General features: G+C 36.2%; 1 protein-coding gene across 1 annotated transcript in view; it reads right to left on the bottom strand.

Annotated features, from left to right (window-relative positions):
• Positions 1-25341, bottom strand: part of Ppn (proteoglycan-like sulfated glycoprotein papilin) — a 326401-nt gene that overhangs the window by 53071 nt on the left and 247989 nt on the right. Inside the window, exons 12-24 of the mRNA XM_083119653.1 lie at positions 24213-24392; positions 22822-22995; positions 19430-19612; positions 17727-17868; positions 16969-17075; positions 14107-15154; positions 9427-9597; positions 7684-7891; positions 6401-6576; positions 5402-5581; positions 4911-5084; positions 3504-3728; positions 2302-2481 (exon numbers count right to left, since the gene is read on the bottom strand). Of these exons, the coding sequence (XP_082975779.1) occupies positions 2302-2481; positions 3504-3728; positions 4911-5084; positions 5402-5581; positions 6401-6576; positions 7684-7891; positions 9427-9597; positions 14107-15154; positions 16969-17075; positions 17727-17868; positions 19430-19612; positions 22822-22995; positions 24213-24392 (3148 nt within the window). The remainder of the gene's footprint in view (positions 1-2301; positions 2482-3503; positions 3729-4910; positions 5085-5401; positions 5582-6400; positions 6577-7683; positions 7892-9426; positions 9598-14106; positions 15155-16968; positions 17076-17726; positions 17869-19429; positions 19613-22821; positions 22996-24212; positions 24393-25341) is intronic.

The raw sequence follows: 25341 nt of genomic DNA, 5'->3' as shown, positions 1-25341 counted from the left end.
GGAAAATAATTACTCACACAAAACGTGACAGGGGTTACCATCTGGCTATGCAGGAGTCCAATATGCTAGAGTTTCCTTTAAAAGCGTATTCATGCTTACATTCATGAGATAATGACAATATTAAAATAGCTGTCATTATATCAATTAACCTTTTGGATCCCAAGCGTCTTGAACGAGATACCCAACTGTAACCCTCACGGTCCCAAGCGTCTCGATCGAGACGCTGTGTCAAGGTCGTAGTTTTACGTTATAACTTTTCTATTTTTGGCTAGAATTTCGATTTTTTTCTTTTATATTGTTCCTAACACATGTATTTAACAGAAATGTTTCTTGCACCTTTTTTTTTCTTCATGAAAATGGAGGTGAAAAGGCGGGAAAAGGGACTTCTCTTTTCAAGGGAAGATATAAATTTCAAACATTTCAACAATTTTTAAAAATAATTTTTGGGGGTTTTCTCCCTTCCCCCTCCATATATACGCCAAATTTGCATAAATTTTGCATTTTGTGCATTTTGAAATTTTTTTGGGGGGCGGGCGGGGGGAAACGCCATTTTTTTAAGAAAAGTATTTTTGAGGGGATTTCCCCCCTTTCCCCCTCCATATGTACACCGAATGTGCATAAGTTATATATCGTCTGAATCTGTGATTCATTCTGCGTACAACGGTATATCTTTCATATCTCTAGGGCATTTAGTTTCTGAGCTATAGTCATTTCAAGGTACCGCTGCATTTTGAAGCTTGAATCAGTGGCGTGCCCACCATTCCTTTTGGGGGTACAACTCAAGTTACATTGGTCATACGACAATGATGCAAGTATTTTTGTGTTCCTTACATGCCATCGATAATTTCTATGTGCATTTTGAACTTTTCATGTCCCTTTTTTCGGGGGGGCGGGGGGTGGCGAAACCCCATTTTTTTAAAAAAAAGTATTTTCAGGGGATTTTCCCCCTTTCCCCCTCCATATATACGCCGAAGGTGCATAAATTATATATCGTCTGAATCTGTGATTCATTCTGCGTACAACGGTATATAGTTCATATCTCCAGGGAAAATAGTCTCTGAGCTAAAGTCATTTCAAGGTACCGCTGCATTTTGAAGCTTGAATCAGTGGTGTGCCGACCATTCCTTTTTGGGATGTACAACTCAAGTTACATTGGTCATATGATAATAATGCAAATATTTTTGTGTTCCTTACATGCCAGCGATAATTTCTATGTGCATTTTGAACTTTTCAAATCCTTTTTTCGGGGAGGGCGGGGGGGCGAATCCCCATTTTTTAAAAAAACAACAAGTATTTTCAGGGGATTTCCCCCTTTCCCCTCCATATATACGCCGAATTTGCATAAATTTCATATAGTCTGAATCTCTGGTTCATTCCGCGTACAACGGTATATCCCTCATCTCTCTAGGGCAATTAGTCTCCGATCTACACTCATTTAATTGAAACTCTGCATTTTGCTCAAAATCGGCTCGGGACAGAGAGGCTTACTTGTGAAAATGGCCTTGGGACTCAAAAGGTTAAAAGCGTATTCATGCTTACATTCATGAGATAATGACAATATTAAAATAGCTGTCATTATATCAACAAAGTCACTTCTGCTGTACTATTCTGGGGGGAAAGTAAAGAAACTTGTATGTTTTCCATAATTCACCATGGTATTTATTAATTGGCCTCATGAAAGTGTCTGTATACTTTTCAGTGTGACTGGGCAAAGTATCAATCTATATTGGTGATTAAATTTCCCATTTGATATATCATAAATACTCCCACTGATTTTCATCAATATTAATACAGTGGAACGCTGATTTTACGTTTACATTTTACCGCATTACATATTCAATTCTCTTTGTCCCAGTACAGCAAAATGCTACAAAATTTTCCCAGATTTTCAGTTATTTCAACTTGGTCCCCTAAAAAACGTAAAACTGAGGTTTCACTGTACTTGGAAACTCTATAAATGTTAAAATATTTATATATATTAATTTCTAAGTTTTATTCTGGAACTATCCCATATCAATTTTTCAGTTATCCTTTAAAATATTCATAATTTCAAATGAGATCATCACTTAACCACAAATCCATTTCACCCCTCAATGCTGTTGCAAAAATACTGAAAGTTATATCTTGCATAATTTCCAGGATATTAAAATTCCATGAAAGTGTTGTGTGGCATTTTTGCAGACCCCAAAAGATTCCTGGACTATCTGCAATTGCATGTTAATTTCAAATAATTGTAACTATTAAATGAAGCACTATCTTATCAAAATACTGAGTGGAGAGAAGGTAATGAATATTTCCTACCCTGCTGCCTAATAGGCACGTCTTCACAGCCTTCAAACTTTTCTCCTTGTGCATCTGTGATTCCGTCAGGGCAGCAGCCAAACATCGAGGCCTCGCATCCACATCCTTCAAACTCAGGACCAGTGGCAGGAGTCCTTCCATCACTGCAGCAACCAAAGTCTGTGTTTTCACAGCCACACCCTGAAGAAAAAACAATGTTCAATATTCAAAGGAACCAGAGAATGAATCACACTCAGGTCCCAAACAATAAGACTACAAACAAGACCTTCGAATTAAAAATATTCTCAGTTTGAGATCTAAATTGGCACCACATATTTCACAGAAAATTCAACTTAATTACTTACTGTAAGAGTTGCCGTGACCTTGTCAGGAGGGTCTCCCACTTCCAAGTGAGAGATCTGTGTTAAATTCACAGGTGGTAATTTATCCAACAAAGAATAAAGTGACTCTGGGGCTCATCCATCTTATAATCGATAAATACCTGAGGTCCACACACAGGAGTAAAGGCAGGTGGAGCATGGTGCTGACCACCACCTCCACCAAAAATTTATGGCTCCTATCTCTCTGTCCTACTACTGCTCATTCATGGCACAGTGAAATATGGAGAAGTAACATTACTTTTGTTAACATATGCTTCTTAATAATTATTGACATGTTAGTGAAAATTTGAGGCTCCAACAGTGATCAAACCTGTATTTCAGGCATTCTGTGCCAATGTTCTATCATTGTGCATCCAACCAAACCTCTTTTTCCACCTCACATTCCACTAGTTATTTCTCTGTGTATGTTATGTCCAGGTACTCTGAAACAACAAACTCCCTATGGCTAATCTTAGACTGAAACAACTAGAGCCACAATTGAAGGAATTATTCGAAACTGAATTAACTCTTATAAAACCACATTATCACACCAAGATATGTAATTTTAAGATACTGTATCAGAAAGCCATAAAATCAAATCCCATAAATCAGTCAAGAATTTTTAATATGACAGAATAAAGCAGGAGTAAATTATTAAAGAAAAGCTTAGGAGTAAATAAGAAAAGCTAGAGGGTATGATTGCAAAGGGTTTAAGAGTGATTAACAACTTAGGTACTAACTGGATCTTAAAAACTTCTGAAAGAGACTGTTGTTCACGATACAGAGTCTATGTACGTTCCAAAGCTATTGATTTAGCAATGAGGAGCAAGAAGAAATGTCTACCTTGACTGTGAGGTCCTCGTGCAACAGTAATTCCATCAGGACAGCAACCAAACTGATAGGTGTAGCAAGGACAGCCTTGGAACTCCGGCCCGGCAGCAGGAGTGTATCTATCTGGACAGCATCCATGTTGTGTGTACTGGCAGCCACAGCCTTCCAGATTCTGACCCCGAGCTGCAGTTTTGTTATCTGGGCAGCAGCCATAAGTGCTATACTGGCATCCACATCCTAAAATATGAGCAACAATTTGCAAAATCTAATTAGATATTGAAAAATAACACACTCCCTTTAAGTAATTTCTCAGGTTATTCTAAAGGCTTTGCAGGTTGTCTGTGACATGTATAGTGGAGAAAATAAATAATTTTAATTGTGAAAGTAGCCTTATAGTTAATTTTTTCCAATATTCTGACAACACATGCACATACCTTGTATTCAAGATTAGGTTGTTTATTTAGGAAATATGATAAAAATAAAACCATGCCTACAGACTATACTGTTGTTTTTTTTTTAAATTAGGGATGGACAGGTAAATCCATAGTCTATTTGGTATCAGCCTACAGATATATATCTTAAAATTATCAATCCAATATTTTTTTGTAAATTGCCAGTAACTTAGTGTAAAATTCTGATAACCTGGTTTTGTAAACTAAATGTCTAAATATTTTTTTAAAAAAGTAAAACACATTGGAATAACTTTTTGGCAAACATTAAACATGTAAGTGAATGAACTATTCAGATTCTTCATGGAACATTTGCAATTGTATGTAGGACTAGCAGAATACCAGTTACTGGTATCAGTAAATTTCATATCTTCACTTTATTGGAATGAGCAAAAATTTAATATCAGCACTCTTTTTATTTTAAATAACTTGCCTTTCGAATAAAATTTAAAAAAACATAGATTAAATCATTCTTGCTAATTTCTCTTTGGTGTAAGATGCATATATATGTATATAAAAAGATCATCACATGAAAATTCACCTCAAAACTACATACATAATTTATTGTCATTAAATTAGGCACACACAGGAGATGAACTACATAGAACTGTTAGCGAAACATGCAGGCTCGACCAGAACTCGAACCCAAGGCAACAGATCCCGTTGCGGTAGCACTGGAAAGTAAAACAGTGGAAGCAAAAAATCAGGCAAAGCCAGGCCGGCTCAGTAGCTCAGTGGTAGAGCAATGGCACAGTTCTACATAATTTACTGTACGTTGAAACAAAATTTATGCTATGTTTAGTTGCTTTATATCACGGTCCCTGTAGCAACTTAAATCAAAATAAGCTTGGCTCCATAGTGAATTGTATATCTGCAAGAAAACACCTGTACTCTATGCCACATCTTTCCCAAATAAAGTAAATATTGAGTAAATGCATTTGCTCCATGAAGAAAGAAAAAAATCAAGTACCTTCCAAGTTTGGTCCCAAAGCTGGAAGTATATTATCTGGACAACAACCAAAATAAGTATTAAGGCAACATCCTTCTTTGTTGGGTCCATGTGCTGGGGTGATGTTATCTTCACAACAACCATGCTTCTCTTCCTCACACGGCATCCGGCAGCCCTCATACCTAGGTCCTCGTGCTGGAAATTTGAACATTTGAATCAGTAATTTAAAAAGAATAGAATTTTTTTTTTTAAAAAAAAAAAAAGAGCATTGATGATTTAAATATCATCATAAGTAACTTACAAAAGAGCAACAGTAGTGTAATATTAATAGAAGGGAAGAAAATCATAGCGTTGATATTACACTTGTAACTTTTTAAAACAAAAATGTTTAAATTAACTTTTAAATGGAATTTGTTTAATAATTAAAATTCGTCATACAACTTTCCAGATTCACTACACTAAATGTGATTTTTGTAGCTTTTTGGGCATATCTTTTCTCTATAGATACAAACCTGCTGAAACTCCATCTGGACAACACAGGAAGTATGAAGCTGTACAATTCTCTTCATTGATGACTCCGCAGCCTTCGAAGTTAGGTCCTTCTGAGGCAGAACGGCCATCTGGGCAGCAACCGTATATTGAGTTTGCACAGTCGATGTCAATCAATTCAGTAGTGGGCGGTTCACCAGAGCCTGCCAAAAATTTCAAGAGGTTTAGAAAGGAAGCATAAAATACCTAGGTAGCATGTTAAATAGTATGTGATGTAGTGTGCTAATCATGGTTGTAGCAAGAAGATTTCTTGTGTCTGTGCTGCTTTTCTTACTCAAAGGTCAAATCTGATAATGGGCAAGTTCACACTACTTGGCACTCAGTACTTCAGATTTCCCGACAGCACCTCTTTACTTTCACACCCTTCTCACCCACAGAGCAACCCACAATCTCATGGAAACAATTGCCATAACATGCTGAAAAGCATGGTCAAGCAGATGATGCCACCAAGTGACAAGAAACTTGCAAATCAAGCAACAATGTGATACCATCTGAATTAGATGCCATCAATATGTGAAAATGAAGATGATGGATTACAAATCAAATAAAATGCAAGAATCTGTCCTGACTATTGCAAGTCTTTTTTCTAAAAAACAAGTTAAATACTAATATTTAATACACATACTAACTACATGGTGCAATAGCTCTTTCTGAGTCTTTTTCTTATTTAGCATTACTTTGCTACCACTTTTGGGTATTCATAATGAGGATAAAATAAATGGAAAAACACTGACAAAGAAACATTCTAGGACTCAAACCTGGAAATGTCAGTTCAGAGGTGGATAGTTCAGGATTCAGAGCACTCTGCCACCAAGCTGATAATATCAACTATCCACTGTTAATACATGACATGAATAACATGTAATCTATATACTCTACATTTATAACATTCCAGTTATGTTAACATGCAAAATTTAAGGTGTTCCACTAGCACTGCCTAGGATAAGAAAACAGAAGATTACCTTCTATATCTTCACATCCCATCATATCTGGTCCAGATGCAGCTCTTTCACCATCAAGACAGCATCCGTACTTGGTGTCATCGCAGCTGTCACATTCTCCCGATCCTTCACACTCAAAGCACCCATCATTGTTTGGTCCAGATGCGGCAGTCAGGCCATCTGGGCAGCAGCCGAACCTAACAGGAGAGAGCACAAAAAGTAGAATAATATAAAAACAAAAGTTATCATGCATTATCAAGCCTAAGTTACAAGTTCAGGATTCCTACTCAAGGCAATTTTAAAATAAATTTCCAGACCATTCTGTGGTTCTATAATCAGGTTTAAAGGGTTAACTGCACTTACAATTCAAGAGAGTAAAGTTTATTCAACATTGTCCAAAATAAATGAACAAATATAAACTATGAAAACATTTTTAGGCACAGCAGAAGTAAAAGTAAAATTTCTTTTAATTCTCAAATCCTGACAAGTACAGAAAACATTAGATTTCTCTAGACTTTTCCAGGATTTTAAAGAATATACTTTCAAAATTCCCTTCACTTTTTGACTTTTCTATGACTTTTTCACTCAGATTGATATTCGTGACCTGGCAGGTTCTTTAGGTCAGTGGTTTTTGATTATTTTGATTTTTGTCATTTAGAGTTGCCTTGCTGCCACTTTTGGCCAATTGTAATGTTGAGGATGAGTGATGATATGAAGATATTGATGAAGGGACACTCAGAAAGAACACCCATGCCCAGGCTAGGATTTGAACACAGGTTTCAGGTCAGTGGGTACCCTGAAGTTTAAGTTACAGTGAAAGAATTACCTATATGCGTACATTGAAAAATTCACATTTGCATTTGAATTGAAATCATGCAACTACAAGTTTTTTCTAGTCTATTTAAGTACAAAGTGTGGTGAAATTTTAAAGTTCAGAAATCACACATTATGCCAAATTTGTTTCATTTTGCAGTTTTTTATGCATCAAAAATGTGTTTAAGATACCTACAGTGCACATAAAAATATATTCTAGCAATAATTTGTTTTGGTGTAATTACACTTGCAGAAAGTCAAGCTTTCGCATCATAGTGTGCCACAAATTATTACAAATTATATAGTACCTAGATAAAAGTGAATGAAATCAAAACAAAATAAATGTTCTAGAAAATATTCTAAACCAGCATCATTCATCTGAATATGAGATACCATCATGGTACTTTAAAATTAGACAGTTTGAAAATGTCTTCAAGACAAGCACAGTCATGTGGAGCCTAAAGCCAAGACTTTTCACTTCCAGTACTCACTGTGTATCCTTGCATTCAAATGGAAGGATCTCACATCCCTCAAAATCATTTCCTTCTGCCTCGCTAACACCATCAGGGCAGCACCCGAACAAAGACTCCTCACAGAGACTAGGAGGACAGCCTTCCTCATTTGGACCTTCAGCAGGCGAAACTCCATCTGAACAGCAGCCATGCTCTGTATCCTTGCAGGTTTCATGCAGAGGGCAACCTTGAATGGAAAAGCAAATGATTGGCTAATTGAAATTGAAGTTCTTGATGCATTGGATGTCTTGACAAGAACTCATCGTGCAGAGACAAACTTCTCTTAAAAAGACGCTATTAAAGCTGAGACTATATACAGACACATATAGGCATAGTAGATTGCAGAACATTTCCTAAGGAAGACCTAGATAAAATTCAAAAGTTGTGGCCTTATGTGTATATTGATGTCATGTTTACGTGTTATGAGAACAATAAAGGGGAGTAGAAGAGATCCAAGAGAAATAGAGAATGAGAGAAAAACACAAGTGCAGAAGCCAGACACAGAGAGAGATGGAGATGAAAAATAAAATAGAAATAAAGAAGCAAGAAAGAAGGAGAGAGAGAGAGAGAGAGAAAATTAAAAAGAAGAGAAATTAAGAAGTGATACTCAGAGAAAGAGAGACAGAGAGCAATAAAAAATACAAATTAGAAAGAAATAAGTAGAGATATTTAAAAATGTATATAAATAAAGAAGCAGGGCAGAGAAAAAGAAGGAAGAGTTATAAAAGAAGATTGAAAGAGAGAGGTGGTAAAGAAGACAGAAAACAGAACAAAAACATAGAAAATATGAAATGATCAGGAAAAAATGGAGCAAGCAGGAAGAAACATACTACAACTGAGAAACTAAAAAATTTAGAAAGACAAAAACAGAAAAAGTATAAATAAAACTGAGAGAGCAAGAATATATAGTGAAGTTTTCTTCATTACAGAGTGATGAGTCAAGCGATCCCCACCCCTGTGGGCACCCATGCATAAGGACAAACAGAGATCAGCTCCACAGGAAAATATCCTGGCTATGAGTCCGAGTATCAAAACCATTTTACCCTGTTCAAATGGTATTCAAAATAGTTTCATGGCTACACACACCTATTTTTCATCACAGATATCTAGACAACAGAAAAAGCAAGCCATACAAAAATTCACATTAACGCTCTCAAAGTAATTCTAAGATGATATAATTTTTCAGAATTCGGATTATCATAGCGGACAGGAATTTTTTTTTAAAAAAAAAGTGCGACATTGGGCAAAAGTCCAGTAAAACCTTAAGTTTTTCACCTTTTTCCCCTATATTTTAAGTTTTACGTAAGTTCACATTTTATTGTAGAGTCCAGTTTTGTTGAATTTTGCATTGGTTTTCTGCTTCTAAGTTAAAAACAATGATAAGGGAAGATGAAATTGACAGCTAACAGAAAATAGCACCCATGCCAAAACCAGGACTCAAATCCCAAACATATGGGCTGAGGTTGTGCATCAAGACATTCAACTGACAAATGTACGAGTTTGTGTTTTAAGTCCACTTTATGCACAGTAAGACTAATGGGGCCTGGACCTAAAGTTTAAGTGGGATCCAAATCACTTGTGCCTCCACCAGATATCCAACCTGGGACCCCTTGATTCATCGAGGAGGCCCTAACTGGCCAATGTGAACAACTCATATCTCTTATTCACACCACATGGAAATTCATTGTGTGAACAGTTTAATCTCAAACAGCTACTACTCACCTTTCTGGAATGGTCCCGAAGATGCCGTGCTACCATCAGGGCAGCAACCAAATTCAGTTTCTTCGCAGGGAATCACAGGGACCATTGGCTTCTTTTTCTTCTTGCACTTTCTCACCTTTTGCTCCTTAGTGATTGCTTCTTCGATAGGGCTCTGTGTTGATTCTGACAAGTCTGTTGTTGTGATGAAGATGGAAATATGTTATTTGGTTACAATCTCAAAGGATGATTATGAAATTAAAAATTAAAATGTGAATGCTGTACATTTGTAACAATTGAAAGTAAAATCCTCACATTACAGACAAGGAGTACAGTTTCTTTCATGAACCATGAAGAGCCAAATGAGAGGCAGATCTACAAATGCAAGCTGGAATTTTACCTGGATTCTTATGGAAGTTCTGGTTACTGAAAACGTTAAGGTAGAGAGAGGGTGTTTCACTTATTTTATTTATTTTATTTTTGATAGCCTTTATCCAGCTTAATAATCAACATAAAGATCAGCTTGTAACTGCCACATGAGGAAAAATACATAATCTAGAATATACAATACCTCAGAAGTCCTCTTCAATATTCAAGAACATTTAAATAAATGTGCAACTCATGCAAAACTGTACCCATTGCCATTATACACCAATGTAGCTTTACACAATTCAAACCTCAACGTTTACTTTACGGTTAACCTTAAGCCAATATCAAAGTCATATGCGTAAGGTTGTATCAGATATAATACAATCAACTAGGGTTGAGCTGATACCAATCTGAATCAATACCAATACTGTTACCATTAGCGATTTTGACCACTGGTTGAGCAATGTAACAGTTTCAAGTTGTTCAGAATATTGTTATTTGTTCAGAATATTGCTATAGTTGATATCTAAGTATTCAAATTAAACTAATCCACATCAGTCGATAGTTTACCTTTAAAATGTTCATAAATTCGCATAATCAGAAAATATAACTTAATCACAAAAGTCATGTAAATTGCATATTGTGTATAATATTATTCAGGACATTGCCACATGGAATTTTAGATTTCAACCAATACTTCCTGATACTGGCATTGGCTGAGACAATGGTTCCAGACATTCTGATAGTTATGCAAAATGCTGCAACTTTGATCAATTCTGAAACAATGTGTGTACCAAAAATATATTTGCGATCTTTTTGAAAACAGTGATAAATGAATTAATTCATAGGTAAAGGTAAAAGGTAAAGTGCTCCCCTGTGCATAGCACCATGCCATGAAGGCATATAGGGGGTGTGGGAGTAACGCCCCACACTTTCTTGATCCAGTCGTGAGTGGGGGTGATGTGATCAGCATCATGCCCCTGACCACCTTTACCCCCCAGGGTTTCCCCCAGGTACCCATGTTATTCGACGCTGGGTGGGCGCCGGGGCCGCTTCCATCGTTAGAAAAGTTCCCGGATTTGAACCGGCCGGGATCTTTAGCATGGTAGTCAGATGCGTTACCGACTGAGCCACCGCCGCCACTATGAATTAATTCATATTTTAGAAAAAAATCATACATTTGCAGAGTAATTCTACAGTATATGGCAATGTTTATCTTCCAACCATGGGAACAAAGTATTAACATCAGAAAAATAATCTGTCAATCCAAATCGATACCAGCTCAAGATCATCTTTATTTAATTACAAACCCAAAATTAAGTTGAAGAACAAGTTACAACTAAGGTTCAGGTTTTGCACCATCAGTTTTAATATTTCCCCTTTACACTAAATTCTAGTTAGGATATTATAATATTAATGATGCAAGTTTATTAGTGGCTACAAGTATCTCTTTCCAAAGTTTGTGTTTATTTTTGAAAATTATTGCCTATAATGTCTTATTCCACATCTATTGTCTTTCTATTTCTTTTACTTGTGGATTTTTCTGTTTATATTTCAAAGGGAGAAAAAACTACTGAGTGGTGTAACAGATTGTTGCATACTAAAGTATGCCGCCATCATGGAAATATTTCAGCCTTGTTCCTACATAAAGCACATCTCAGGCCGTGTCCCAAAGGTGCAAGACCGTACTTGAAGCGAGCATCCTCCGAGTATGGTCTTGGAGTGCGGTCTTGAAGTCGTGGACTGGAAGTGAAAGTCTTTCGAATTGCACTTCGACTGCAGCGCCAAATACGATCAGTAGATAGAACTGAGTACTCGTTGTTTTCCCCACGTTATAAACATTTGTTTTCCACCATAGAAATTACGTTGCATTTTCAAATGTTCGTACACATACACTTACACACATTAGAAGCACTTTAACCAACAACTTGCTGACCCATAACGTATATTTAACCTGTGTTGCTGACCTTCTACCTCCGCGATTTTAAACAAATGAACAACGAGTGCGGAAATCACGTGACCGAGTCAGCTTCTATCTGCACTACGAGATATGCACTTGCGTACTCCTGTACTTGGCGCTTTCGAACTGTACTAGGTGACGTCACTTCCGCCAAAACCATGCTTCAAGTACGTACTTCGTACCTTTCGGACAGAGCCTTAGGTTCAGTCAGTGCCTAATTAATGAGTATTTGGAGCAGCCCTTGGGGGTAAAGGCAATTGGAGTGTAGTGCTGATCACATCCCCTCCAACAATGGGCTGTGATCACGATTGATTGATTTGATGGATTGATTTAGTTTATTTTACTTTGCGTTTTATGCCTCTTGGCTAATTTGCGAAAATGGGGATGACTGATGAAATGATGAAATTGATGAATGGACATTCACAAACAACCAAGCCCAAGCGGGATTTGAACCTGAGACCCTTGGTGTCGCAGCACGATGTGCTAACCACTCGGCCACAGGGTCCGGCAGCTGAGATCACGAATGTGTGGGACTATACCTCCACATTCACCTATGTGCCGCATAGTGCAATGTGCACCGTGAACTTTACCGTTTACCTAGACTAGAGTCTGCTAATGTTTTCTTCAAGTAGCACCCATCGGCAGTCAAACCCAGGATCTACCACTAAAGACAAAGGTGCTACCCATGTGCCTATGTGGGATCCCATTTCACAGAAGGAAAATATCACAAAATCTTATTTTCAAATCAACATTAAACTAACAGTAACTGAAATGAAGATTGAAAAAGTTTTAAATGATTAATTTATTTTCATGAATTACTATTATGTATTATTTTTAGATATCTGATCTGAGATTTAGAAGAGGGGAGGAGGATTTATGAATTATCTTCCTCATGGAATGTTAAAGGACATGGCTGTAATATCATTTATACATCAATAAAAAAGTAAAGTGCTTCCCTGTTCTTTGCACCATGCCATGAAAGCATATAGGTGTGTGGAATTAGGGCCCCACTTATATATCACATACGATTTATAAATATTGTAAGAAGTTAACATACAAAAAATAACAATTTTTCATTGTTACTTTTATCAAGATCAATGTTAGTTAATTGTATGATTTACTTCATGACACCATGTGCATTGCATTTAGTTTTTAATCTAGATGTTAAAATTTTCAAATAATAATGCATTGTTATTACTATTCATTGTACCAAAACCACAAACATGCCACTAAAAAACTAAATTCTCATTCACCAGCAAATCTGTGAAAAATCCATCTATCAAGTAAATCTGTCAACAATCCATCTATCTATTGTACAGTGAAACTTAGGAGTTGCAAAATTTACAAGCACTAAATACTATATTTCATGCAAATTTAAAGCAGTGTGCAGTACAAAATAGGGCATTTTTACATCAGGAAATTTCACACAAATCACTTCAGACAAGAACCTAAATAAACTACAGATGCTCCAGACAGGTATGGCAAACATGCAAATTTGGTACATTAAATAACTGATAAATATTCACTGTTGGCCAATATTCACCCCAACAGATTCTTCAAACCACTTACTTGCCTTTAACCACATAGGCCTAACCCTGTTTATATTTCCAATTTAGATTTTAGTACATAACAAATGTAAGGACAAGCACATGGTCTGTATGATTGATTACTTTCTTCACATATCAGTGATTCCTCAACTTTTCTGTTTTTGTTTCCACAAGATTCTGATTGGAAGTGTTGAAATTAAGAAGAAATTTATTTTTGTTGCAATCATTAATGTTACCACAGTGTCATTGTGTGGTCGTTAATTTGTACATAAAATAACATTCTTTCTGAGGCACAACTTTCCTATGATGTCAACATTTCAGTACTACAAATGTATATTTTTTAAAGAGATGCTTTGGTGATATGTAGCTTTGAAATGCTGAAAATATACATAGGTTAAATGAGACAAGGAAAATTGTTTTATATACAAATAAAAGTTCACATGAAAAAGAAATTAATTACAATATCAAAATGTATTCAGTCTTACTGCTTACACAAATATATAATAATTCCATAAATAAATTAATTAGTTCACAAAAGTGGCAAGGGATATTATATATTTGTGTAAAAGAAATGAATTGCAACTGTGTTTGTGCTATGGATTTATTCAATCTTACTTCTTTTTGTTAATCGATGTTTCTTGAAGTAGCAAAGTAGAGAAATATTGAGATCCAAAGTGAGCTTCATATTGGATATTTTTCCTGTATTTAAACTTATTGACATTCTGAAGTTTACTTTTCATCATTATTGTACTTAAATTAATAGCAGCAATGAACAAAATATGCCCTATTATGTACTGCACATGTGAATAATCATGCAAGCACCATCACCTGTTATTTCAGTTGTACTATAGTCAACTTCCAAACTAGACATTGTAGATCCATCAGAGAAGTCAGTCACCTCTGTTACACTAGAAGTCTCCACTGATTCTGACATGCTAGAACTTTCAAGTGTGCCGGTAACTTCTGTCTCACTAGAGCTTTCATCTGTAATGGAACTCTCTGTCATTCCCGATACGGTGGAACCTTCGGTCAGATCGGAACTAGTCGAGTAAGAACTCTCAGTCGAACCAGAGGCTTCCATCGTATCAGAACCTGTTGCTTCTGAAGTTTCAGATGAGCCATCTGTGAACTCTGTACCAGGAGATTCACTCATTTGTTGCTTTTCAAGTTCCGACAAGTCTACTTCGCCAGGGTATGCTATTGGTGTCTTTGTAACATCCGCCATAGCTGAAACATCTGAAGAAGTAAGTTCACTGCTCAGAGCTGTTGTTACTTCGCTGCTTGTTGCAGTGTCCATGCTCAGTTCAGAAGAGCTCTCGGTGCTGCTGCTGCTGCTGGTATCTGTCGATGTTTCCATCGATGACATTGTCGATTCAGATTCTGATGACGATTCGCTACTGGAGCTGCTTGCATCTGAACTTAAGCTTGTTACCGACTCTGTGCTCAAACTGTCTGAACTTGCACTAGAAGCCAAAGAAGTTTCTGCAGAACTGCTAGAATCTGTCCCAGTTGATCCATCACTCGATAATGTTCCATCAGAGCTTGTGATGTCAGAACCAGTAGTTTCAGAAGCATCGGACACAGAACTGCCCGTTTCCGTGCTATAAAGCTCAGTGGTTAGGGTTACATCTTCTACACTAGAAGCACCAGTGGCATCAGACTCAGCACTACTAGTGGAAGCACTTAATACAGACAAGGTGGATACATCCATGCTAGGACTAGTTTCCATGCTACTAACAGATGACTCAGGACTACTTTCTATGCTAGTTTCTGTTTCTAACTCGAGCGTGCTACCAGTACTCTGCGTTTCGGGTGTCTCACTCGTACCAGATGTATCAGGTTCACCAGAGCCCTCTGTAGGCAATGTTGCCAGCTCCTAATAACAAAGATATACAATTTTAACAAATAACACAGCACATACTTTGGTGTATTATATTGGTGGTGTATTATACTACATACTGGAATTCTAATCCTCTTCCCTTGTATAAAAATATTGAATAAAGTGCAAGAAGTTAACACACATGAGCAGTTTCAATCAATAATTCATTCTAAAAAAGTAGGTTAACAGCTATTTGAGAATCTACAATTTCATAGTAAGATTTATGTGCAAGTAAACTGCAACAGACTAGGTGATTGCTTTATAGCCTATTCTTCTAACATATTAGTTAATTAATTTGTCTACAGACATCTCTTCATATTTCATATATATATGTTGGATTTTCATTGCTTGCTTCCATATTGTTTCATAAATTATTAACATATAAGTTTACAATATTTCAATAATTTCACTTGAAATCATCAAAAGTCAAATATTTGTAAAACAAGTAATGTGCTATAAACAAAAATACTAGTTTTATTTATTTGACATGTCCTGTGAATAAAATGTATGTCAATTTTATATCAGGATGTAAACAATAACATAATTAACATCAAAAGATGTACATGTAACCGCAACATACTCTGTTAACAAGAAGGAAAAAAAAAAGATGCACACCATGGTGAAAGTTTTGTTTGGAGAGATGGAAGCCTGGAAAATCATTTGATGAATTGTAGATAGTATGTACTATATTAATAAGTGACCTCAGTTCTAAGTGTAACAATGGAGCTTTTGTGTAAAAGAAGTTGAGACATGATATGGAGGTTCCAGACAGGATAAATTGGCAAGGATTCATTAGTGAACAGTTGATCATTCATATTTCTGAAAAACAATATCTCCAATCTTAGAATTATGCTCACATTGTGCAAATAAATATTCCTCATTAATGTAAGTAGCTTTATAATGTAACTGTAACAAACCAGCTATGTTGTATAATGATTGTGCCCAATTACAAGAGAAACGGAATAACTACTTGCAGAATTTTTCATGCAAAAAAGAGCAGTCAACAAAATTGAAGTACAAAACAAGATACTTGTAAAAGAAACTGGATCTACATAATGTCTTAATATGAAAAGCATATTGAATTAATGAATCAATGAATGAAAGAAAAATCTCTTAAAATATATTATATCATTCAAATATGCACTAGTACAATAGTATTTTGAAATCATACACCTTGGCTCATATTTTACAGAGTAAAATGAGCTTCAAGTGTACTGCCTTGATGGCCACATGCATATTGAATGGTCGACTCACAATATCACTACCGAAGGTTCAAGGTTCGAGTCCTGGCCTGGGCACGAGTTCCTTTCTGAATGTCCCTTCATTAATTGCATCTATTCTTCATTCATCCTCTTCACCACAATTAGTCAAAAGAGGCAGAAAAGTAATAATACCAATGCAAATATGAGTACCAATTTTGAATCTTGAAGGTAAAGAGAAACAAGTAGATAAAATTTGCATAGTTTAACAATGGGACCAATGATTGCAATCCATTTTTACCTGTTTTTATTTATCCTGAAGAGATGAAACTTAACTGTAAGGAAGATTTCACACGAACATGACAAGTAGCACATGCCACTTGGGTAGGAACCAATCAACAGCAACATTTCACACCATAGGATCACAACAGGCTGCACAAGCCTCTATTTGTGGTATTAATTGTGCTCCTTAATTTCTTAAACATTTGCACAACAGAAAATCACTGAAAAGATGGATCCAAATCTTTTGGTTCCTCTCATGCATACACGATATGAGAGAGAGAGAGAGAGAGAGAGAGATATTGAGAAATCAATAGTTGATAATGAACTTACATCTATTCCCAAAGTGGGCTCTATAGTCACCATTGTACCTTCCTCCTCTTCTTCGCAGTCTTCCTCCTCACTCACCACATGGGTAGGCTCCATTGGAACAAGTTGATCTGTTCAAAAAAGTTTTCAACTTCAGCATAAGGTGCTACATTTTTAGTATTGCAGATTAAGAAAATGTAACCAAAAAGATTCTATATACCAGAGTAAAGTTCACTGAAAAGCAGATCATAAGCACAATGAAATATGACAAAAATAAGTTGTTTTTTTCACACAATGAAAAAAAATAATTTACAATTTTTGATGTAATGTTTACGAGGACTCATGCTCCCTTCTTCAGACATTTATTTGTAATTTGATAAATGTTTCAGGTATTACAATAGGAGAAATGTAACAATATAAGAAACAGAGAAGCTAATGCTTTCATATATACGCTGCAAGATGGAAATGATACCTCATTTCACTGCTAAGCTCCAATGTGATGATACTGTTCCATGTGTAAATGTCTGAAGAAGGAGCATAAAAAAAAAAAAAACATTTAATTTGATTGTAACAATCATAAATTGTACAAATAGCAATATGTACATGTAGGAAAAATGTTTGAAGTGTTTAAATATGATTAAACAATTTTGAGATAAGATCTGAAAACTGTGTACAATCAAATACAGCACAAGTGAGGACAAAGTAGAAATTAGGACATGCTGTATATGGTTAAACTCGAGCGACATATTACAGAATGCAACATAAAAGTAAAAATAATTTACCTGCTCCACACTGCTGGTTATTGCAGTCATCAGTAGCGAATATTATTGTATCAGGATTGCAGCTTCTGGCATCAACTGTCTTGTTTTCAATGAAACACAGCACCTTCCGCAACTTTGTACCTCCACCACATGGTTTGGAACACTGTTTCGCCACAAAAAGGAGAGAACAGTGGTCATAACTCACGATAATGCATAACATTAGAATTACAACACCAGTGATACATTTTTGAAACTAATAAATATTTGTTCATCTTACCTATCAGAAAGCAGGAAACAGTTAAGTTCCAACATCTTGCAGGCTTTCTGATGGCATTGTCAAGGATGAAAATGATGCTACACGGGTGTCAGCAGTAGGAGGAGTGAGAGTATATTGTTGCTGGTATAAGAATGTCTCGCAGCAGATGACCTGAGGTAATGACAATGTGGAAGATACCAGTGTTGCCACAATTTTCTCTAGTCTTTTAATTTTTTTATATGCTATGTATACTGGATACCCATGAATAAATATTTCCACACTCATTGTCAATTTAGTCATTATAAGTTTTAACTGATGTTTCCTTAATTTCCCTTTTCAAGTTTTCCTTTACTCCAACTAAGAAATAAGCATCCAGTGAGAAAGAGTGTACATGATTCAATGATTTGTTCAGAAAAACGTGATGCTTTTTTTCGTTGTTTTAAGATATTTCAAATGGTCTTTGATTCTGTCTAACTGCAAGTTTTAATTGACAAATATATTTCCTTCCAGAGAAAACCTTTTTTATAATTAGAAATGATATTTAATATTTTTATGCCAGGTTTATAAGCTGTCTTCAAACTTTGATTCTTCAACAATCTGTTGATTTTTCTCAGAAACTCTGTGCCTGTCTACTGTGATATTGGAATCTATTTGTGTAATAAATACTTTTAAAATTTTCAAAGTAGGAATGTTCAGAAATACACTACCATGTCAAAAACTCAGGAACTAAAATTATTAGAATCAATATCTGGGTGAGCTTACATTATTTTGCTGGGTGTTTCAATGTGCATCTCTCAAGAGTTGTAAACTGAATACAACTCAGAACTTGGCAAATTTATTTGTGCAATCAATGAACCATACATAGCAATATCTCAGAACATTGATACATAAGAACACATAACACTTTCAGATGCTGCAATTCACAAGTGACAGAACATGAATATGTTCACATCATGAATAAGCCTGAGCAAAGATCCAATATCAAGGGCATTGGTATCAAAATTTAATAAAATCACAATACTCACCACTACTCTTTAAGAGTCTGTATATCTGCTGAGTATGTAAAATTCCAAATGACATTTTTTGCAGCCTGAATGCCTTGGGAATTATGGGAAGTGAGCAATTTTCATTGATTACATGCCAATTTTGTGCGGTGATGGTGGATTTTTGGATGACAACAATTTTCATATTTTGCAGGCGTGAAATCAGGTGGAACAGCACAGATAGTTCATCACTGCAAACTTTCTCTGAGCTAAGAGAGCCTGAACAATTGCAGCAGTATGGGATGGTGCATTCACTTGCGGAAGAATCCACTGATATTGGACAAAATGCAGTTGCACACAACAAATGCTCTGCAACAGTCATTTGAGGACTTTATGTTAGAATTCAGAATTCGCAACCTATTACATACTTCTATATCTATTTTGTACAAAAGTATAATAAAAGTTGAAGTATTGCTAATACTCACCGAACTCCATGGTCCCACATACCACTCGCCTCCACATTCTTCTGTTCCAGTGCAATTCTCTACAGTTTCATACTTTATTTCAGGGTCGCACTTGTCATCTTCAACTATGGCAATAGTCATGTCCTTCATTGTGCCACAAAACACATGCCTGGTTTTGATTCCAGAGCCACAGTTAGCAGAACACTGAAATGTAAGTACAGACATGAGTATGCAGAATGATAATTGCCAATTAAAAGGGAATGTGAAAGATGATCATTTACTCGTGTGACAGTAAATTATATTATTCTTATTATTGCACAAAAATGTATCATAAAATTTCCCAGAAGTGACACTGTCTCTTCATGCTTGTAAAACAATTTCAAACAAGATGATGGATAAATGCCAACACATTCCACAAGAACTTTTGTGGAAAATGTCAAACTCGTTTCGTAACATAATCTTTGCAATGGCAGCAACTTCCTGATGTGTCTTTGAAGGTGCTCCTCTTGCAGGGTAAAAGTAAAGTAAAGTAAAAGTAAAGTGCTCCCCAGTGCTTTACACCATGCCATGGAGGTGTTAGGGCAACACACTTTCTTGAAGGTGATCAGCACCATGCCCCTGGCCACCTTTACCCCTCAGAGTTTCCTCCAGGTACCCACTCTATACGATGCTGGGTGGGGGTTGGAGCCACTTGAACAGGTGGGGAAAAAATCCCGGTTCTCCCCAGCCAGGGATCAAACCCGGGTCTCTTGCATGGTAGTCAGATGCCCTAACGACTGAACTACCTCTTGCAGGGTGTCTACCAAAATAAGAAACCCATACTCAATTTTTCTTTACCTTTATTTCGTTTTTCTTAACCTTTATTTATACGACACCTACTTAGGTAAAGTTGGAAATTAGCAATTAAGAAAGATGAATATTTATTTCATGAAAAACTCCTACCAAACGGCCAGTTAAAATGAAAGCTGAAGCTGTATTTAACAAGAAAATTTGACTTGCTTTATCTATTATGCTTGCTAGCCTACTTTTTGCAGACCAGCGAGGCTCTAGCATCTGGATTAACAGCCAGTACCAGGTGTGCCAGTTAATAATTCTTAATTGATCCGAAAGAAAACAAGTGTAACTGGGAAGAAAGGTAACAAATGCTTTATTCAAAGTATGCGCCATTGCTAGCTATGCATTGTGCCCATCTGTCCGTCAAATTGTGGATGCCCTTCCAGAAAAATCGTTCACATTTTGAGGTGCAGCAAGCCATTGTTCGACATCTTTGTAATTGTTGAAGTGTTGCTGGGAAAGTGAGTGAGACATCGATGAAAACAAGTGGTAGTCCGAAGGGGCTAAGTCTGGTGAGTATGGCGGGTGGGGCAAGAATTCCCAGCCAAGTGCAGAAATGGTGTCTCTGACGCCTTTCGCTGTGTGTGATGAGGCATTGTCGTGCTGCAAAATCACTTTTCCGTGTCTTGTCGCCCAATCTGGGCACTTTTCGATCAATGCATGGTTCAAATTGATGAGTTGTTGACGGTAGCGAACGGCATTCACTGTTTCACCTGGTTTCAGAAGCTCATGGTACACCACACCCTTCTGATCCCACTAAATGCACAGCATTGTCTTCCTTCCGAAGCAATTCCGTTTTGCGGTTGATGTTGAAGGTTGTCCTGGGTCAACCCATGACTTTTTTTCATTTTGGGTTCTCGAAGTAGATCCATTTTTTATCCCCAGTCACTATCCGATGCAAGAAAGACTTTCTTTCATGCTGAGAAAGCAACACTTCACACACCGTTTTTCACTTTTCTATTTGTCTGTCGTTCAGATAATGTGGGACCCATTTTCCTGCCTTCTGAATCTTTCCTATGGCATGAAGACGATCAGATATGGTTTGGCGACCAACATTTAATTTCTCTGCCAGTTGTTGCTGCTTTTGCATATCGTCTTCGTCCAACAGTGCTTGCAATTCGGCGTTTTTTCAGCTGGCCCGGGCGATCTTTGTCTTTCAAGTCGAAATCACCACTTTTGAATCGTCGAAACCAACGCACACAAGCATCTTGCGTTAGGACATTGTCACCATATGTTTCCACAAGGATACGATGGCTTTCACTCGCGTTTTTCTTTTGATTGAACAAGAAAAGCAGGACGTGCTGCACATGCTCCTTATTTGGTTTGAAGGTCAACATACTTCCCACACAAACCCAATATCCCGATCACTCACACTCGGTTGCACATCCACGGTGTTTTGACAGGTACTGTCCTGGCAACACAGTGACGTAACAGTTGAGACTGTGCACCAATCCTTGCTTCCAGTGCCATCCAGCGACGAAATTAATAATTATTAACCGGCACACCTGGTATTATCTTATATGGGGCTATTGTTGTAGTCCCTATACATTTATGAGTGTCCCTTCATCCATCTTACCTTACCACCATTCATCTTCATCTTCACGATTAGCCAACAGGGGGAGAAAGTGAAGTAAAATAAACTAAATCAATCAATTAGTAATTTTGATAGCAAAAATTATTGATCACAAGGATAATATCCTGACTTTTATTGAATTCTTGACTAACTTGTTGATTTCTATACTTTTGCTTGACTTTCATGACTATCTTGGCTGGTAGACACCCTGACATATTTATTGGTTTACTTTTCTATCTACTTGATATAGCCTATGATTACTTAGCTTTATAAAGTAATTTAATATGGCATTGAACCTATTGTTGGCCTCTGTGGTGAAGTGGTCTGTGTAAAATGCTACAAAGTCAGGTCCTAGGTTCGAACTTCGGGTAAGCCATGGATGTGTCATTTTGTTTACCAGAGATAATTCCACACATGAAAAACAGCAGAAGGAAAAAAGATAGGTGAAATGAGGGCTGACTCACTAGCTCAGTTGGTAGAGAAAGGGCAGAGAACCATGTTGAAGTCCTGGTTTAGCCTGAATTTTTTGCTTAAATTTCTATGTAGTATGTTCTGTATATGCCAAAGTAAAGTAATCATTTTGTTTGTCTTGTCAACCATTTAGTTGTTCATTCTCACTGTTGTGATTAACCCAAGAAGTAGAAAAGTAACTCAAAATAAGTAGAACAGAACGAAAGACTTTGAACCTGTCAGCATGGATCATCAGAACAAACGCATTTTTTAAAACTATCGGGTGATATAGTGTTAAGATAAAGCTATAAGCTATAAAAACTATTTACTAAAGAAATAGAAGCATTTGCTGAAAGAGTTAAATATAGCACTCACACTACAGCAAGTACATTTGAACTACAATTAGCATTTCTACAGTAATGCAGGCATGAACAAAAATTCACTACTATGCATTTCTTTCATAATGATGGAACTGAAAGAATTCTACCTAAGAAAGGTTACTTCTATAAAGATGTCTACTATCAGAACAATACAATAGAATGCAATACCTCCTCACCTCGCTCCACTGTGAAGCATACCACAAGTATTCGCATGGGGTGGGACTCTCACACTCTTGCACCAGAGGTGGCTTTGGGGTAGAAGAGCAATGCTCATCGGGGAAGATTTTTCCCTTCTGAGTCCCACAGTAAGCCTGACGAGATTGGTGACTAAGGCCACACTTATCCTCACACTGCAATAATAGAACAATAAGTATAAATTTTTGGCCTAAAAAGGTAAATGCACACAATTAGTTACAAAAGAAATTCATTAATATTTGCATAAGTCATTAATAACATGGACATGATGAGTCGACATGTAAGATAAAAAGAAATGACCATTAAAATTAAGTTGCAACGTAACTGGTACAAACACATTGGTAAAAGCACAGGCTGGTGTGTTGTCAGCATGTGCATTCCAACTACTACTTTTAAAACATAAAGCAATGGTATATCTACACTTGATAATGAGCTTACTAGCTTATTTCAGTTTTTTTCCATCATCTAGTGCATCATTTTACATCTGCCATCCTCTTTATTACAATTATCCTTGAAAGGTACAAAAGTAATAAGAAATATGATCTATTATATCTAGTAGGGATGGGACAGATTAAATAGTACCAGTCCAATATGCACAGGTGTACATATTTAAAAACATGAAATGTGAAATAATGTTCATTTTTCATGTTTTTGAAAGATGCAAGGCATATTTTTCTGCCATGTTTTGTCATGAAATTCAAAACGTGAAATAAACTCTTAAGCACGAAATTTAGAGTTTATTTACTAACAACACTTTTTCAAGTATGAATTATCCTATGAGTTGGGTAATATCACAGAAAACTGAATAATTCTGCTGTAAAAATTTGGGAAGCAAAAATGTACTCCTTTACACAGGAATAAACTTAATACTCTGATAACTACATAATGTGCAATTAGAAATCAAACGTTTATTTTGTGTCATATCATTTTTAAACCAAAATTATATTCACCATATTAACACTGAAATGCCATTTCATATGCAGCTTCTGATCCTGAAATGTGACCAGATTTTGTACCGAACTCTTGAGCTTGTATTCACCACAAATTTGTAGTCCTAACAATATGTCTATAAGTGGCCTCAAATTTAATGCAAAACTTCTGCTCTTGTGTTGTTATATTTATGGATATAAACACACACAACTGAAATGTCTAGTCTTTTGTAAAGTAAACATGCATTCCTTTTGCAAAAGGTAAAATCCACTGAAAGCACCTCATTACATACATTAATTAAGGGGTTCTTCAAGGAATGTTTGTAATTTTCTACCGAGACTTTATTGGTATTAGCAAAAATTTTATATACAAGGGTCAAAATGAGTGCACATACCAAAGTTTGTTACATTCAAGGTAAATTATTAAAAAATTAACCTCTCACCCCAGTCCAGTCCGATACAACCCAGTCCACTCCTTCACATGGCCTCTGGAAGCATGGTTCTTCATCTTCTGGTTTAGATTCTGAACATTCAGAATCTTCCAGCACCTCAACACGGCCCTCCACTTTGCGATGGCATGTCACCCTTCTTCTTCGATGTCCTTCACCACATAGGTGGTCACACTGTTCATGAAAGATATATGTATTGCATTAGTGTACAAATTGGGTATACACCCTGCTGGAAATTTCTACTGTTTTCAGTAGACACATTCTACTGTTTTCAAATATCTTCTACTGTGTACTGTGAAATGTACTAAAATCCTATTGTAGATCTACTGTACAGCTACTGTGGTCTACAGTAGGACTACTGTACTCTTCAGTAAGGCTACTGTACTGAAAAAGCAATGTATATAATAATGCATAATACTTGCTATCATATATTATAAAATCATTTATTTACTCCAAGAATAGACAAATTCATTCTTGACACCATATTTTTCAGTGATTTTGAAGTGAATTGAAAAAACAGTACATGAACTGAATTTCTACTCTTTTTCTAATGAATACTACTGAAGTCAGATATATCTTAATGAATAAGTTACTTCAACTCTTTCTTCAGGAATAACCCAACATGAAACCAGTTCATTGTTTGGATACATTATCATATCAGTTAATTTTTTTTCAGCATGGAATTTCCATGGTTATTATTATATCTGTGTAATGCAATTGCAAAAGGAGCCATCTTTTGATCAATGTAGTCAACAGTGTTTGCTTGTTTTGGTTTTTCAAGCATTGAGGGTCGGGTCTTTGTTTAAACTAATTTTTTGCTGTTTTCATGTGAGTATAGGAAGAACAATATGTCAATTTATGTATAAAAGAGTATGTCTTTCAATTTTCTACAAGTGCATTAACCACAGTGAAGCTACACACTTAAAAACGTGTTCACTTCATTTGATTTCTTTGTTGTGTGAACACATTCATAAGTAGCAAGTTCCACATGTTTTACCATACAATTATTTTAGTTGTTTATATGATTTTTCCATTGCATTTTCAGTTGCATAGATAAGAAAATTTTCATTACTGACAAGAGTACTGTTTTCAGACAGCAATATACTGAACACAATAAAATATG

The sequence above is a fragment of the Lepisma saccharinum genome, chromosome 3 (assembly GCF_977018435.1).
Source record: "Lepisma saccharinum chromosome 3, izLepSacc3.1, whole genome shotgun sequence".
NCBI lineage: Eukaryota > Metazoa > Arthropoda > Insecta > Zygentoma > Lepismatidae > Lepisma > Lepisma saccharinum.
This window is presented reverse-complemented; position numbering and strand designations above follow the sequence as displayed.